General features: G+C 41.0%; 1 protein-coding gene across 1 annotated transcript in view; it reads left to right on the top strand.

Moving 5' to 3' along the window:
* The window catches only part of LOC132824289 (eosinophil peroxidase-like), a 94,859-nt gene extending 81,691 nt beyond the window's left edge, over positions 1-13,168 (top strand). Inside the window, exons 12-14 of the mRNA XM_060838631.1 lie at positions 3,423-3,660; positions 7,525-7,736; positions 13,041-13,168. Of these exons, the coding sequence (XP_060694614.1) occupies positions 3,423-3,660; positions 7,525-7,736; positions 13,041-13,168 (578 nt within the window). The remainder of the gene's footprint in view (positions 1-3,422; positions 3,661-7,524; positions 7,737-13,040) is intronic.
* The last annotated feature ends 5,058 nt before the right edge of the window (positions 13,169-18,226 follow it).

Raw genomic sequence — 18,226 nt, 5'->3', positions numbered from 1 at the left:
ACTCTTTGAAGAGTTGGTGTGACTTCTGGGGCTGAAGGGCCTGTTCCACACTGTAGGGAATCTAATCAAATGCTGTAGTTGTACCAGCCTCCACCACTTCCTCTAGCAGCTCGTTCCATACACACACCACCCTCTGTGTGAAACAATTGCCACTTAGATCCCCTTTAAATCTTTCCCCTCTTATCCTAAACCCATGCCTAGTTTTGAATTCCCCACCATGGGGGAAAGACCTTGTCTATTACCCTATCCATGCCCCTCATGACTTTATAAACCTGGATAAGGTCACCCCTCAACCTCCAATGCTCTAGGGACACTAGCCCTCGTCTATTCAGCTTCTCCCTATATTTCAAGCTCTCCAACCCTGGCAACATCCTTACAAAACTTTTCTTGACTGTTTCAAGTTTCACCACATCCTTCCTGTAGGAGGGAGATCAAAATTGCATGCAGTATTCCAATAGTGGCCTAACCAATGTCCTACATATACACAGCATGACCTCCCAATTCCTATACTCAACACACTGACAAATAAAGGCAAGTATACCAAATATCTTCTTCTCTATCCTATCTACCTGTGACTCCACTCTCAAGGAAATATGAACCTGCACTCCAAGGTTTCTTTGTTCAGCAACACTCCCCAGGACCTTACCAATAAGTGAATAACTCTTGCCCTGATTTGTCTTTCCAAAATGCAGCACCTCACATTTATCTAAATTAACTCCAACTCCCACTCCTCGGCCCATTGGCCTATCTGATCAAGATCACATTGTATTCTGAGGTAACAGTTTTCACTGTCCAATATAGCTCCAATTATGATGTCACCTGCAGATTTATTAACCATACCTCCTATGCTGACATCTAAATCATAAAAATTGAAAGAGAAGCAATATTAGGTCAGTTTCTGTGCAGTATTCAAAGTCAATAAGATGCTGCATAAGATGCATTTAAACTTGACGAGGGAAGTAGAGTTGAAAATTGAGGAGACATACTCTATAATATTCTGAAATCAAGTATCATCAAAACATAAATGAAAGATAATTAGGGAAAATCAGCACCAATATGCTAAGGACAAATAGAATTTAACTAGTGTGTTCAGGTTTTTTTTAAAAAGGTAACTCAGAAAGTAGAACCACAGCCCATCAATGTGGTCATTAGTTAGGCCACTGTTCGAATATTGCGTGCAATTCTGGTCTCCTTCCTTTCGGAAAGATTAGATTAGATTAGACTTACAGTGTGGAAACAGGCCCTTCGGCCCAACAAGTCCACACCGACCCGCTGAAGCGCAACCCACCCATACCCCCACATTTACCCCTTACCTAACACTACGGGCAATTTAGCTTGGCCAATTCACCTGACCCGCACATCTTTGGACTGTGGGAGGAAACCGGAGCACCCGGAGGAAACCCACGCAGACACGGGGAGAACGTGCAAACTCCACACAGTCAGTCGCCTGAGTCGGGAATTGAACCCGGGTCTACAGGCGCTGTGAGGCAGCAGTGCTAACCACTGTGCCACCGTGCCGCCCAATAATGTTGAGAAACTTGAAAGAGTTCAGAAAAGATTTACAAGGATTTTGCCATAGTTGGAGGAGTTGAGCTATAAGGAGAGGCTGAACAGGCTGGTGCTGTTTTCCATGGAGCATCCGAGGCTGAGGGGTGACCTTATAGAGGTTTACAAAATTATGAGGGGCATGGATAGGGTAAATAGACAAAGTCTTTTCCCTGGGGTCGGGGAGTCCAGAACTAGAGGGCATAAGTATAGGGTGAGAGGGGAAAGATATAAAAGAGACCTAAGGGGCAACTTTTTCACACAGAGGGTGGTACGTGTATGGAATGAGCTGCCAGAGGAAGTGATGGAGGTTGGTACAATTGCAACATTTAAGAGGCATTTGGTTGGGTATATGAATAGGAAGGGTTGGGAGGGATAAGGGCTGGGTGCTGGCAGGTGGGACTAGATTGGTTTGGGATATCTGGTTGGCATGGACAGGTTAGACCGAAGGGTCTGTTTTCATGCTGTACATCTCTATGACTCTATAACTATGGCAAAAGAGTTAGGAGAATCATGAGATCGAGAATGAGTGCTTCATACCATTGAGAACAAGAAGTCCTAATTTCCAAGTGTTGTTTGGCAAGATGAGATTCTAGCTGATGACTGGCAAGAGGTCTATTTGAAGGTATTGGTTTGTATTTACATGATTAATTATGTAAACTCACCTCAATATAGTTTCGCATTCTCCGACCTGCCACATAGAAAGTAAATGGAAAATCACAACAGTTATCTGGTGACTCCAGCTCACTGTTTTCTCCTCCAGACCTCTATCAATTACCAACATCTCAGGACACCTTCCATGGGCAGTAACAACATGCACCTCCATGAAAAGGAAACACTCCATCAAACTAGTCACAATCGATATTTATTTAATTTTTGGTAAGATTGGGCCAAGTATTAATTGGCTTAATGTCATTAATGTTGTGTATTTGGACTTCCAAAGTTATTTGATAAATTAATGTAGAACAGACTTCTGAAAAAGGTTAGAACTCATGGAATTTAAGAAATTATAGCAACTTATTAAAAAAAAACTGGCTGAGCAACAGAAAATTGAGTGTAGTTAGGGCAGTCCTTTTTCATACTAAAGGGAGGTTTATAGTCAGATTCAGCATTGAGACCCCTGCACTTCCTAACATATTAAGTATCCAGACTGTGATGCACAAAGCACAATTTCAAAATTTCCAGATAAAACAACATTTGGAAGAAATATGAACTCTTGGACAATATAATGGTTCTGAAGGAGTTAATGTTCTTGTTTCATTGAGCTCCAAACATTACAGTAGCCAATCCAACAAAGTGTTGCATGGGCCTGGTTACTACACCCAAACCCAAGAGGTCCATCATAATATGTATTGATTCAACATACTTTAAATCATTAACAAGATAAATTTACCCTTTGTTTACCCTCAATAAGAGTTTAGCCAAATTGTCTAAAAGTATTTTTGTTCATCAAATCTGATGCCAACAGTCGGTTCTGAGAGGAGCAAGACTACTTACGATATTTATCACATTATTTGGGAGATTTTGTTCAAAGATTGCCATTTGATCATCTCAGCGCCAGAAATCTTCAAACTTTCTACTTCCAATACATCAAAAGGATTAGTTGGGGTAATATGCCACACTAATGGCTTATTGACACACAGGAGACAGTCTAGCGTCCATATGGTTTTGAAACGCTTTCGGGCCAATAGGCATACCCTCAATGACAAATGTGGATTTTCAAAGGAAAGTATTTGCTTCCTGGGCCATATTGTCGACAAAGATGGGATAAGGCTGGAAATTAGTGCATTATGCCTGCAGAGCATTATGCAATGACACAGAATGAGGCTCTTTTTTGTTCCAAAGAACAATCTGAACATTCTTTATTTTCTGGATAGGTTACAGTGCTTGGAGACAATTCTGTGGACTGCAGGAAGCCAGAAATCTCTCCGAATTGATACAAATATTTAACAGCACATTCTTGGCCAAGAAGCTCCTATCAGTGTACAAGACACCTGCCAATATCGATGTGTGGGTCGGTGCAATAGCAGAGCCATTACTGCCCAAAGCTCGGGTTGGAGAACTCCTGGCCTGTCTTCTTGGAAAACAATTCCAAATTTTGAGGGATGGAGACAGGTTTGTATAGGAATTGCCAGTGCTCCCCTAACCAAAACAGACTGGTTAGGTTAGAGTGAGTCAGAGACTAATTTCAATGATCTGCAAAGTTTTTAAACATTTTATGCTCATTAATTAGCTGCGTCTAAGTCAAGTTACACATATACTCTTGATGGCTTGATACAAAGTCTGCATACAGCCTCTCCATGAGGACGCTCCATACTTTCCTAAATCCAATGACTGGCATACACCAACTGGGTTGGGAAATCAAATAACAGAAGGGCAAATTTCAGAATATATAGGATAATTGTGAAACTGGTTGCCAGGACCCATGTTTTAGATATCCTCAGAGGTATTCAAGTGTTGTGCTAGAGTTTAAAAAGCAAACACTTTGTCCAGCTCATTTATACACTCAACAAGGATCACCAAATCATTCTGAGCATTTTCTTGATTATTGGAAGCTGAAGGGAAGAATCCCAAATCTTAGTGACAGGCACACCCTCTGGTGCCTGAACTCCTGCAGGGATTATGTATTCTCTATATGTTTAGCACTAGAGCCCCATTCGTTCCTCTGGGTGTAATTAGTTCATAAACTAAGCTCATGAATAGTCAATGCTATAAACAGTTAAATGTCCTAATGCCCTCAAAGTTACTGAGCTTGTGCAAAAGGAAGTATGTCATGGTGATGTCAAATCACATGGTCAGAGATTTCACAGAAGAAAGCACCAGAAAATCTCTAGTTATGTATTTGGTAATAAACATTAGAAGTTTATCCCAGGCTTGTATTCAGTCAAAACACCTTAAAAATATTCCAGCATAGAGGCAAGTGGTAGCCAATAACTTTCCCTCTAAGCTGGACATGCTACACTATCCCTGGTATGGACTTCTGGCTTTGGAAACTGTTACAGCATATGGATGGTGGACAAAAAAGAAAAGAACACTGGGGAGCTTTGGTAACCAGATACAGAGAAAATGGTGGTAAGCAATGAGGAGAAGCCTGCAGAAAAAGCCAGTGTTAACAAAGAGCAGCAGGCTGACCTCAAGGCCATGCCAACAATAAGAGTGCAAGAAGGAAACCCTGCCAGTATGCCCAGCAACCACCACAGACAGCACCAAAGGAGACATGGCCTTCAATTCAGGTGAGCAATGAACTCACCCAGCACTATCCAGCCACTTTCCTGACTGTAGGTAGCCCCAGACAGTGAAGCCAAGGGCAAAGTGCTTTGAAGATTATACATCTCAGTGGGACAAAACCAAAAGCACACCAGAACAACATTATTGGAACCATCCTGAAAAAGCACCAAACGTCATTTTGCAAAGTTGTCATGGCTTCAGGATGCCCACAGGCAAAAAGCTTATTCCCACACTATCAGAACCCATGGCTATAACATTAGCAGTTGTTTTAAAACAACAGATTGTTTCAAAAAGTTTGTGTTTATAAACCACTAGGCAGAAGCTATTAAAGAAAGCCCTGTACTAAAAATCACATTTAATGGGGAAATCACAAAGAATAAGTAACAATATTAGAGGGCTAAAATTAAACTCAATGGACATCATACCAATTTTAAATTAAACACAGGCGTGATACTTACTGTTCTGTTGAATGGGCTTGAACAGTTGTAAAATATCTAGCAGTCTTCCCCTGGCAAAACTTCAAGGTCCAGGAGGAATCAGCCTCAAAGTAAGAGATTAGCTTCAGGTGATATTAAAGGCAAAAAGACAGAGAAATCTCTGAAACTCAATTAGTTATCCACACAACTAGTTAAGTAAGTAAGTCTGTAAGGGTTCGTCCTCATTCCCAATGTGGTAGAAATCAACAAACAATTAAAGTGAATTTAAATGACAATTTCCAAAATATTTCCAATGCCTTAGAAACGTAAATGCTGCATACAACGCAACACTGAAAGAAAATGTCATAACTCGTCTGTTTGTTTACACCCAGGAAGGTTTACAATTATTTCTACAAAAGGGGAAGAAGTGGGATTGCAATGATGCTTCTGAGCAGGTTATTTCACTAGTCACAGAACCCACAAAGCCTTGTGATCAGCTATCAGCTACTGCCAGTTCCCGAACTGGATAGATCGACTAGAAACTACGTTAATTGAATGCATTTGAACAAGACAGAACCATGAGAAATGCATCTAATGGCATCTGGTTCACAAACAGCACAACTTTCACTAAGCTGAATACAAACATTAGATTCTGGTAATTTCCCTTAAATGAGGAGTCCAAACTCTAGTCACCTTCATTGGGGTGGCATGGTGGCTCAGTGGTTAGCACTGCTGCTTCACTGTGCCAGGGACCCAGGTTCAATTCCTGCCTTGAGTGACTGTCTGTGTGCAGTTTGCACATGCACTCAGTGTCTGCATGGGTTTACTGTGGGTTCCTCCCACAATCCAAAGATGCCAGTTAAATTGACCATGATACACTGCCCATAGTGAGAGATGCATTAGGTAGGGGAATGGGTCTGGGTGGGTTACTCTTCAGAGGATTGGTGTGGACTTGTTGGGCCAAAAGGCCTGTTTCCATACTGCAGGGAATCTAATCTATAACACTATTTAGATGTTATTATTTCAATGGTCTTACTTTTGCAACCACATCCTCACTGGGGATTCTGGAAAGACAAATGTTTAAAATAGTTGATGTGGAAGGTGTCACATGCCACATGAATGACAGACTCATCCATGGATCCACCAACGAACAACATAACAATAGACAACATGGAGTGTTGAAAATATTACAGATACCTGATTAACACTTAATGACAACAGTCAATGTTCAAGGCCCACCACAAACATCTGAGCCATCATGTCCTGGCAAAAGAGAATATGTTGCACCCTCAGAAAGCAAAATTCTCTGCGAATTTCTACCACCCAGGAATATTATTCATCACCAAAGATTTATGGATCTGTGAACTAAGTGGAAAAACTTCAGCCCTAGGGAGTCAAAGTAAATAAACTTTTGAGGCAAGGCTTCCCAAACAATGGGTCATTAGCTCCAATGCAATGATGACTACCACAGAACTCTGACCAATGACTAAAAGCTGTATGGTCTAACCACTGAACCTTGAGGCATGAATGCAGCATTTAAAAATCATGAGAGAAGAATGTGCTTTTCTAAATTAAAAACTCTATGAATGGAACTCCTGGCCCCTTCACTTCAACTAGGCTCAGTTTCATCGCCCTTCCCCAAACCACCAAACACCCACCACCATCAGGACACCCTCTCCAATGCGACTGCCAGTGCCACTGCTCCCCACCCCATACCCATAGGTCTGGGGTCACAGCAATTGTAAAGCACCGAAAAGGGGTCATAATGGCAAAACATCTGTGAAACATTATTCCAGGCACCTTTTGAAACAAGGTCAGCTAACTTACTGGACTGAACATCACCAGCAACTATTTGACTTAATCAAACAAATGCTGATTTCTTCAGTGGTCCTGACAAATTATGAACCTAAGCTTCTGATTACAGTACCATCACACGTAATTTTATTTTTCCTCATTTTTCTCTCCACAAAGCAGCACATATATTCTCGGCACATTTTTTGCTGCTTTTTTTTTGTCTCATCACCAATCCCTTTGTTCTGTAAGGCTAACATTCTGTCATTTCATCTTTTCTGTCTTGTACTGTATTATAGATCTTCCTTTGTCCTTGTCCCACCCACTCCTTGCACAAAATCGGTTAATGTTTCTCACTTTTCCCAGTTCTGATGAAAGGTCATTCACCTCAAACATTCTGTTTCTCACTCCAGACCCGCTGAATACTTCAGCATTTTCTGTTTCTACTTTTTTTCAGATTTCCAGCATCTGACAGTACTCTGCTTTCTAATTTTGTGCTTTCTTCTCAGTCCTGCACCTTACTCTGCTGTATTTTTCTCCTCAGGTTTTGGTGGGAAAGTGATGGCATGTTTACCAGCCAGCAGAGAGAAGAGCTGAACAAAGTCACCCTGTCCAGAATCATATGTGACAACACCAGGATTCAGAGAATTCCAGTGGATGTCTTCTCGCACAATGACTATCCCGATGACTTTGTATACTGTAACAGTTCAGCTATTCCCTCACTCAATCTGTCGCCATGGAGAGAGAACGTCACTGGTAGGTAAAAGCTATCTGTCAATTCTAAAACCAGATTAGAATCCGGTGAGGCTTGGGTGGCCGGGGGGGGGGGGAGGGAGAAACATGGCAGAAAGACTGGGAGAAGGAGAAAGGCTAAGGAAAGGGATAAGGAAGAGGACGGGGAGGAGGAGACAAGTCCATGCAGGAAGAGGATGGGATCAGGACAGCACAAAGATTGGACAGAGAAGATGTAAGAGAGAGCTGGCATAGGGAAATGGCCTGGGATAAGGTCTATAGAGATCAAAGTGAATGCTGGGCAGGAGTACCAGGAATGGAAGTAGTTGGAATAAAAGGAAAATAAGTGAACTAAAGTGAACTAAAATAAGGGAGGGATGAGATTACAGGATGTGTACTGATGTTTGGTTTTGTGACGAAAATATTTTCAATAGCCAATTCTAACCTCAGTACCAATACATATGCATCAAGAGGCAGAGTAATAAAACTGAGGTATTGCATAATATAATCTCCAGCCCAATATACACCAACACAAAATAGCCTCTAAAATAAGCCCAAGTCTGATATACTCTGTCCCATGATATCTCCCTGACAGATGTACCCTTTGTCCAATATGCTGCTGCTTGTAGTTAGTCCTGCCAGGAGATCTGCTGGCATGCTGTGTCACACCCATCTGTCTTGGTCCATCCTCTCACACACATGGTAGCTCTTCTTCAACCATTGTGACATTTTCCCATCCAACAATGCTTCAATTAATGTCTTCATTTATTACCCTGCACATTTCTGTACCTTTTCAGCTGTGATCAAATGATCAACATTTTCTAAATGTCACTTTTGTGGAGTTCTTTTTGTTCTTACAATATTAAGCATCCTTATATTTGTCTAATGGACTGTGTTTGGAACATTTAGTGTACATCTTAGTATCCACATTTCAAAGACGGATTTCTTTCACAAATCTTTATCTATTATCCAGGTTTCTGAGGCATACAGAAAGATGAATAGAATGCATCATCTTCTGAGTTATTCCTTTGTTACAAACTGGAGTTTTGTTGTTAAAACATCCTTGATCTTCAAAAATTTATTTCTGGCTATCTCTGTCCTTCTAACCTTTGCATTACATATAAAATACTTACCTCGTGTATCAGCAGACTCCATTTCAGCAGCACGAGTTGAGAGAGCACAAGCCAGGTGGCAGCCAGGAAGGTGCTTGAATATAAAATACTTACCTCGGGAATCAGCAGAGCACAGGCTGAACAGGAGTGGAAGCAGATACAAGGACGGCTGGGTTACTGAACTCATATTCGGGCTGTGGCTAAACTCAAACACTATACATGTAGTGTCTCCCATCCATCCTCCTCCTCCTCTAATCAAATAAAAGACTCTGTGCAGAGGGTGGTACGGTAAGGATTTTTTAAAATTCCCTTTGCTCTAAATTACCAAAAGAATATGGAAGCTCAGGCAGTTACATGCTCCTCTTGCAGGATGTGGGAGGTAAGGGTCACTGCTAGTGTCCCTGCTGACTTCACCTGCGAGTAGTTCATCCAATTACAGCTCCTCACAGACTGTGTTAGGGAACCAGAGATGGAGCTGGATGAACTTCAGATCATTCAGGAGGCTAACAGGATGGTAGAGAGGAGTTATAGGGAGATAGTCTCACCTAAGTTACAGGATATGGGTAGCTGGGTGAGCATCAGGAGAAGGAAAGGGAATAGGCAGCCAGTGCAGGGGCTCTGTGACCGTTCCCCTCAGTAAGAAACTTACTGTTTTGTATTCTGTTGAAGAGGTGGGAAAATGACTGACCAGGGGAAAGCCACGATGGCCAAGTCTCTGACACTGAGCCTAGCTCTATGGCTCAGAAGTCAATTTGGGGGGGGGGGGTGGCGGAAGGAATAGGAGAGTGATAGTGAAAGGAGATTCAATGGCTCAAGGACAGCCTGAAACAGGCGGATATGCTCAAACATGATGGTGAGGAGGAGGTCGTGCTGGTTATTTTGAAAACATGAGGATAAATAAGTCCCCTAGGCCTGATGGAATACATTCAAGGTTACTATGGGAAGCAGGGAAAGAGATTTTTGTGCCCTTAGTGATGATCTTTAAGTCCTCACTGTCCACTGGAGTAGTACCAGTCGATTAGAGGGTGGCAAATGTTATTCTCTTGATCAAGAACAGGAATAGGGATAATTCTGGGAATTAGAGTAGTCAGTCTTATGTCAGTGGTGGGCAAAATATTGGAGAGGATTATGAGAAACAGGATTTATGATTATTTGGAAAAGCATAGGTTGATTAGAGATAGTCAGCATGGCTTTGTGAGGGATAGATCGTGACTCAAAAGCCTTATTGAATTCTTTGAGGATGTGACATAACACATTGATAAAGTGGATGTGGTGTGTATGGATTTGAGCAAGGCATTCCCCATGGTAGGCTCATTCAGAAAGTAAGGAGGCATGGGATGCTGGGAAATCTGGATGCCTGGATACAGAATTGGCTGAATCACAGAAGGTGGTAGTAGATGGAAAGTATTCACCCTGGAGCTCAGTGACCAGTGATGTTCCACAGGGATCTGTTCTGAGACCTCAGCTCTTCAAACCTTTTATAAATGATTTGGATGAGGAAATGGAAAGGTAGGTTAGTAAATTTGCTGATCACAGAAGGTTGGAGGAATTGTGGACAGCATGAAGGCTGTTGTAGGTTGCAATGGAACATTGACAGGCTGCAGAACTGAGCTGAGAAGTGGCAGGTAAAGTTTAACCTGGAAAAGTATGAAGTGACTCATCTAGGAAAGTCAAATTTGAATGCAGAATACAGGGTTAAAGGCAGGATTCTTGGCAGTGTGAAGGAACAGAGGGACCTTGAGGTCTACCATAGATCCCTCAAAGTTGCCACCCAACTTGATAAGAGTTGTTAAGAAGGCATATGGTGTGTTGTCCTTCATTAGCAGGGGAATTGAGTTTAAGAGCCACAAGGTTATGCTGCAGCTCTATCAAGCCCTCATTAGACCATACTTGGAGTATTGTATTCAGTTCTGGTCACCTCAGTGTAGGAAGGATGTGAAAACTTTAGAGATGGTGCAGAGGAGATTTACCAGGATTCTGTCTGTGCTGGAGGGCATGTCTTAAGGAGAAAAGTTGAGGGAGCTGAGGCTTTTCTCATTGGAGCGAAGAAAGATGAGAGGTGACTTGATAGGAGTGTAAGAGATGATGAGAGGTAATAAATAGAACAGATAACCACACTTTATTCCAGGGCGGAAATGGCCAAGACAAGGAGGCATCATTTTAAGATGATTGGAAGAAGGTTTAGGGAAGATGTCAGAAGTAGGTTCTTTTACAGAGTGATGGGTGCATGGAGTGCACTGCCAACAGTGGTAGTAGAGGCAGATACATTATGGACATTTAAGTGACTCTTGGATAGGCATCTGGATGATAGGAAAATGGTGGGTACATAGGTTAGGTTGATCTTAAAGTAGGATAAAAGGTCAACACAACAGGGGGCCAAAGGGCTTGTACTATTCTATATTCAATGATGAAGAGCATTCCTGATGAAGAGCTTGTGCTCGAAACGTCGACTCTCCTGCTCCTCAGCTGCTGCTTTTACAGTGCCACACTTTTTGAGTCTGATGTCCAGCATTTTTAGTCCACACTTTCTCCTGTTCTATATTCTATGTACATTTGTTATCATGTTCCTAAAATAGACAAACTCATTGATTTGCTCCAGTGTGACACCATCCACTTCAATTCTTCCCACTGGAGTCTACTAATCTATCTCTTCTCATTACAATTGTTTTGGTCTTTTGTTGGTCATTCTCAAACCATCTTCTAATCTTTTCAATTTTACTTTAACAGTACGTTGTAGGGCCTTTTCTAATTCTGTAAGTAATGCCGTATCTTCGCTGTAGCACAAGTTTGTATTTACTCTTGCCTCCAACTTCTAGATTTAATTCTCTGAATCTTTTTTGCATGTAGGTGGAATAATTTTGATTAGTTATCGAGATTTATAAATCATGAGGGGCATAGATAAGGTGAATAGGAAGGGCCTTTTCCTTAAGGTGGAAGAATTCAAAACTCAGGGTCATACTTTCAAGGTGAGAGTTGGAAGATTGAGAAAGGACATGAAGGGCAACCTTTCTCAAAGCACAGAGTGTGCTTCGGGCATGGAATGAACTGCCAGAGAAAGTGGTGCATACAGGTAGTTAGAACTTCTAAATGATATTTGGATAAGTTCATGAACAGGAAAGGTTTAAGGGATATAAGCCAATGACAGGCAAGCACGACTAGTTTAGTATGGAAACATGGTTAGCCTGGTCCGATTGGACCAAAAGGTTTGTTTGTATGTTGTATGTGTCTCTGACTCTACAGCTATATGACTGTACAATTTTACTCTTACCTTCATGTATAGAGTCATAGAGATGTACAGCATGGGAACAGACCCTTCGGTCCAAGCCATCCACACCAACCAGATATCCCAAACCAATCTAGTCCCACCTGCCAGCACCTGGCCCGTATCCCTCCAAACCCTTCCTATTCATATACCCATCCAAACGCCTTTTGAATGTTGCAATTGTAGCAGCCTCCACCACTTCCTCTGGCAGCTCATTGCATACATGTACCACCCTCTGTGATGAAGTTGCCCCTCAAGCCTCTCATATCTTTTCCCCTCTCACCCTAAACCTATGCCCTCTAGTTTTGGACTCCCCAACCCCAGGGAAAAGACTTCTCCTATTTACCCTATCCATGCCCCTCAATTTTATAAACCTCTATAAGGTCACTCCTCAGCCTCCGATGCTCCAGGGAAAACAGCTCCAGCTTGTTCAGCCCTTCCCTGTAGCTCACATCCTCCAATCTTGGCAATATCCTTGTAAATCATTTCTGAACCCTTTCAAGTTTCACAACATCTTTGCAATAGGAAGGAGACCAGAATTGCATGCAACATTCCAACAGTGGCCTAACCAATGTCCTGTACAGCCGCAACATGACCTCCCAACTCCTGTACTCAATACTCTGACCAATAAAAGCAAGCATACCAAACACCTTCTTCAGTATCCGATCTACCTGCAACTCCACTTTCAAGAAGCTATGGATCTGCACTCCAAAGGTCTTTGTTCAGCAACACTCCCTAGGACTTACCATTAAGTGTATAAGCCCTGCTAAGATTTGCTTTCCCAAAACGCAGTACCTCGCATTTATCTGAATTAAACTCCATCTGCCACTTCTTGGCCCATCTGCTCAAGATCCTGTTGTAATCGGAGGTAACCCTCTTCACTGTCCACTACACCTCCAATTTTGGTGTCATAATTTTCCTTCTTCTGGTCTGATGCTTGCTGTTTGGTCCTAGTATACACTCTGGATAAATCTCTCATCTTTACTGAGCTGCACGATTCAGAAGTGCACCAGCTGACCAATAAAGCGGAGATTGTTTTGGAGTTATTCAAATACAATAAGAATGAGCTGGCACAAAGATGAACTGACCTGGCAGAACAGCTCAAATTCTTAGAAGTGATCAGACATTTTGATAATCAATGATTAAGGTGAGGCATTTAAATAACTGAAGCCAGATGCTCAAAAACAAAATGGTTAACATCCCAATAAATCCTAGATTACTCCCCTTCCGTTCTCTTTATTCCACTGCCAAACAAAAATCTGCATTTCAGGAGTTGGTTAAAGTTGTATCTTCTGATTTTTGACAGAAACTCCTTGTGGAGAGGTTCCTAAAGCAGAAGGAGCACACTACTTCTTTTGTAACACCTCCATCCATTTTGAATGTTACACGGGGCTTACACTCATTGGACCTTCTTCTCTCACCTGTGACCTCCCGACTGGAGCATGGAGCTCTCCAGCACCTATATGCCAAGGTACCTAGAGATGTTGTCATCTTAGGTCTGAGCAGTGACAGTGCACAGATATATAAAAAAACAACTGGTTAGTGGGAATACCAAATACACCAATGATTTCCTCCAGTGGAGGAACCGCCCCCACTTCTAGGTGCAAGTTCCCTATCAATTGTGAACAGCCATTGATGTCTCCAGTTGTCAGCTTAGTTAACAGTGTCAGTCCATGTCACGTTACAACGAAGTGATTGTTGATCATTTGCATAGTTTTTAAAAAATTCTCTAACAACAAGAATTGAGGCTCATTTTACAGGGCCCACTAAGTTTGGAAAAAAGTGAAAGCCAAATCAACAACTAGTATTTAGGTGATGGCAAGCTCAGTTTTTACAAAACCTATAGATTTACGAGCAAGGAAGGACAAGAGGGATGGTAAGAAATTCTAATGTCCTGAATAAAAACCAATTCATGTTATTTCAATATTAAAGGATAGTGAGAAGAGGAATGGGAGACAGATTAGATGTAACAGGAGAGTTTTTAAAAAAGTGCTGACATTGGTAGTTTAAATAGAAGTATGACAGATTGTAATGGTAATAGTGTTCTTAGCCTTAAGTTCAGAGATAGGCCTTTGGTCTTTTCATATATTCTATGCTGGGGTCTGAGACTGCAGAAGCTCCCTCAACACTGCCTAGCAGTTATTTTTCAAAAAAAATGTGACCATGGCTGATTAGAGTATTGGGGAAATGGACTCCATTTAAAGCAAAATAAAAGCTGAATCATAATGGAAACTGAATCAAACATACATAAACTCATTGTGTTAGAGCTCCTTCTGTACTTACCGTAAGATAGATAGAGCCATAATTGTTCAACCAGCAAGTTGCAACTCAACATTCCTTCTATAACATTATTGATGACTATTAATATACAGAAACCTGATTCACTGATAGAAGTCCTCCTGTAATTTCATTTAGTTACTATTTCACGAGTTTTTTTTAATAACAAACTTATTTTAAAATCTATCAAATAGATACCATCTCAAAGAGTCCAAGCCTGATCACAACGGTGGTCGTTGTCTGTGGCTGTGTTTTCAGCATCATTCTTATGGTTACCTGTTTCCAAAGGTAAGATTCTACTGGTAAATAGCTGTTCATCCATCAGCATTGAATATGGTGAGGTGAACATAGGCACATGCACATTTCAGCACTATCCAAAATTCCGCATCTTACCCCACCTTACCTAAAAGATGACTCATGATAAGACGTGAAAATCATTTATACAGTCAGTCTGTATTTTGCCAAAGCTGAAAGCCTAGATAACTGAGTGCCCATGAGGTGTTCATGGGCTGTTTATTAAGACCAGCAAAGCCAAGCCCTTCCCTCATTTAACATCCATTCGCATGCACCTATTATTTAATCTTTATCAGAAATGAGTCCCACTTTCCAGTGCTTAGCATTTCAAGTGGATTCCACAAATCCTTCTAAATCTTCTGCCTGTCTCATTAAAATTATAACACCTCGTAACTGACCTTTCAACTAAGGCAAACAGCTGCATTCTACTGACCTTGTCCTCCCCTAACTGTGGCACACCATTTTCTACCCCACCACCACCCCTCCCCCCTCAGCTTTCTTGACTCTAAAACGAACGCAAACTTATCTAGCCGGTCTTCATAGCCAAACTGTTCTCTCCCAAGCAATCTCCTCTGCAGCCTCTCTAGTGCAGTCACATCCTTCCTATCACATGGTGACCAGAACTGTACACAGTACTCCACTATGGCCTAACCAAAGTCCAATACAACTCCACCGTAACCTCCCTGCTCTTACGATCAATGCCACAATTGATAAAGGCAGCGACCTGTATGTCTTATTAACTATCCTATTAACCTTCTTTCAGGGATCTGTGGACAAGCATTGCAAGATCCTTCTGTTTCTCATATCCTGCCATTCGAGTATTCCTTTGCCAGAGTTAAATTCCACCTGCCTCTGATCTGTCCATCTGACCAATACATTACACCCTCTTGTACCCAAAGACCTCCTTCCTCACTGTCAACCACTCACATAATTTTGTCATCCACTAATTTATTTGCATCCCACCCACACTGGCCTCCAGTCAGATTACTATCATTTCGGTCTAGCTCCTACCACTAAGCCAATTTTGGATCTAACTTTCCAAGTTATCCTGGATCCCACGGGTTTTTATCTTACTCGTCTCCCTTGTGGGAACTAGTCAAAAACTTGCTAAAATCCATTATCCTCAATGACACACCTGGTCATCACCCTAGAAAATTTAATCAAATTTGTAGGCATTATCTCCCTCTGAAAAAGCTTGCTGATCAAACCTTGCCTCAAGTGAAAGTGAAGTGCATATCTTCAGAATTTTCTCCAATAGTTGGATTTTTAAAAAAGTTTCATTGCTGCCAGAGCAACTACAGCTAATGAGTGTGGTATTGCAAACTGTGAGGAGGATTATGATAAATTTCAAAAGGACATAGTCAGTCTGGCAGAATAGGTGAACAAGTAACAGAAGATAATGCAGAAATGCTTGAGGTGATTGATTTTAGTTAGAGATTAAGGAAAGACAATAAAAACATAATTCTAAAGAAAATGCAAGAGCAATGGGATATACGTGCACAAATCATTGACTGTGGTAGAGCAGTTCAAGGAAGCTGTTAATAAAGCAGATAGAGTCCTAGACTTTATAAATACAGGCATAAGATAGAAAAGATAATTATAATAAACCTGTGTAAAACACTGTTCATTCTCAACTAATTCTTATTAAATGACACAGCAGACTCAAAATGCTTGATGCCCTACACGGCTTCTAACCTGTATGTTCATTTTTAAGAATGATGCAATATTCATGTGTGATGCCATTCTGTACATAAATTTGGTAAACCTAATTAGCACAAATCCTGGGCAGTATGAATTTCTGGAATGCATGCAAGATGTTTTCTAGAATAGAATGCTGAGAAACCAAATCAAGAACATGTTATTTTAAATCTAGTAATGCAATAATAACAATGCGCTGATTAATTGCAAAAGGGGATGTAGGGATGGTGAACATTCGTAGAATTTTACATCAAGTTTGAAAGTAATGTAGTTCAGTCTGAAATGATCTTAAATCTAGAGAAAAGGAAACTATAAAGTTATGAAAGGCTGTGATTGATTGTGGGGAATCTGCAGTAAAACATGAGATAGACAGACAATTAAATGTTTACAGCACTTGTGCATTCCTTTTGTGCCCGTCTTAAACGTGCCTACCTTAGCATGCCTATACATTAGGGACTCAGTGACTGCATATGGAAGCACAGCAGGTCAAATAGAGAAACAAAAAGGTGATCCAGATGAGCTACAAATTGGAATGTTTGAAACGTTGTTTCATAACCATTTCTTCCTTCAAAAGGTCACCCTTTGTTATTTAATCTCTCTCATCTTCCACCCTAATCACAGACCTTCTCTTTTGTTCTTTTCCATTCATCCTCGACTTACTCTATACAGCTTTAAAACCAATTTAATCTCCACATTTTTCAACTTCTGACAAGAGGCTTGACTTTGTTTCTTTCTTTCACTGGGCTACTACCTGACTGGAGTATTTTATAACAAAAACAACTACGGGTTTTTAAAACTAGGGGAATGCTGCAAATAATGTCTTTCTTTCTGTCTAGATATCGGCAGAGGCACCAGGATAGGGGTGAGACAGTGATTAAATGTGAATTATGCATCAAATACTTCTCATCTGATGATACCAGACAAGGCACTAGCATTGGACACAACACAAAAGCTAATTCAGCATCCACATGACTCAGCAATTCCATTTGCTAATTTATTGCTGTACTAATTCATCATATAGACTTCCTTTCCTGCAAAATCTGTCTATTCAAGGGCTACAGCTTTTTCCGTGTGACTATGATGCTGTCAGCCTGAAGCCACTGAATCCCAGAGGCAAGTGTTCTGAAAACCTATTTCATCCTCCCCTTTATTGGAACCTCCAGTCACTTTCTGACGGATATCTATTATAACTCCAGAAGATGAAACCACTTGAGGTTGTGCAGACAAAAAAAAATGTAAGTAGTCAGATAGAATCTGCCTCTGCTGCTGGAAAATATATTGATGTTGTTGGGTATCATTCTTTCTCTCTTTGTAAGTAGTGTTGGAATTTCTCTCTTCCTTTCTATATAGTATACTGGATGGAGGAGAAAATATTACTTCATTCCCTCTGACCCTTATACTCTAAAACATACAGTACTGAGTTTCGGGGGAAAAAAAAACTATTGTGTATCTTTATGGATTAGAATATCTCTCATCAAACAGAGCAGTTGGATTCCCAATAGCTTGAATGGGGCTGTGGAATTTTGGGAGTATTTTGCTGGCTTTTTTAAAAATCAAACCAAAGTCAGTAATGTTATAGCATCACTGCTTGAGAAACTAGTTACACAGCCAGTCATCTTGGCTGCCAGGACTAACACCACAGATTCAACAAGTACCTCACTTATATGGCAACATCTAACTAATTACACTCTGAATGAATAATCCTGGGCAGGAGAATATCCATTAGTGCTCAGACATTACATTCAAATTGCACTAGCAATTTTGCCTGTAAAGGAGGAAAAGGACATCATTTAAGATTTACCATTTAAAATGTTGTAAATATATATGCATTAAAAAGTAGCACATCTTTGAGAATCCACAAGAAACAAAGT

This window comes from Hemiscyllium ocellatum, chromosome 18 (genome assembly GCF_020745735.1).
Source record: "Hemiscyllium ocellatum isolate sHemOce1 chromosome 18, sHemOce1.pat.X.cur, whole genome shotgun sequence".
Classification (NCBI taxonomy): domain Eukaryota; kingdom Metazoa; phylum Chordata; class Chondrichthyes; order Orectolobiformes; family Hemiscylliidae; genus Hemiscyllium; species Hemiscyllium ocellatum.
This window is presented reverse-complemented; position numbering and strand designations above follow the sequence as displayed.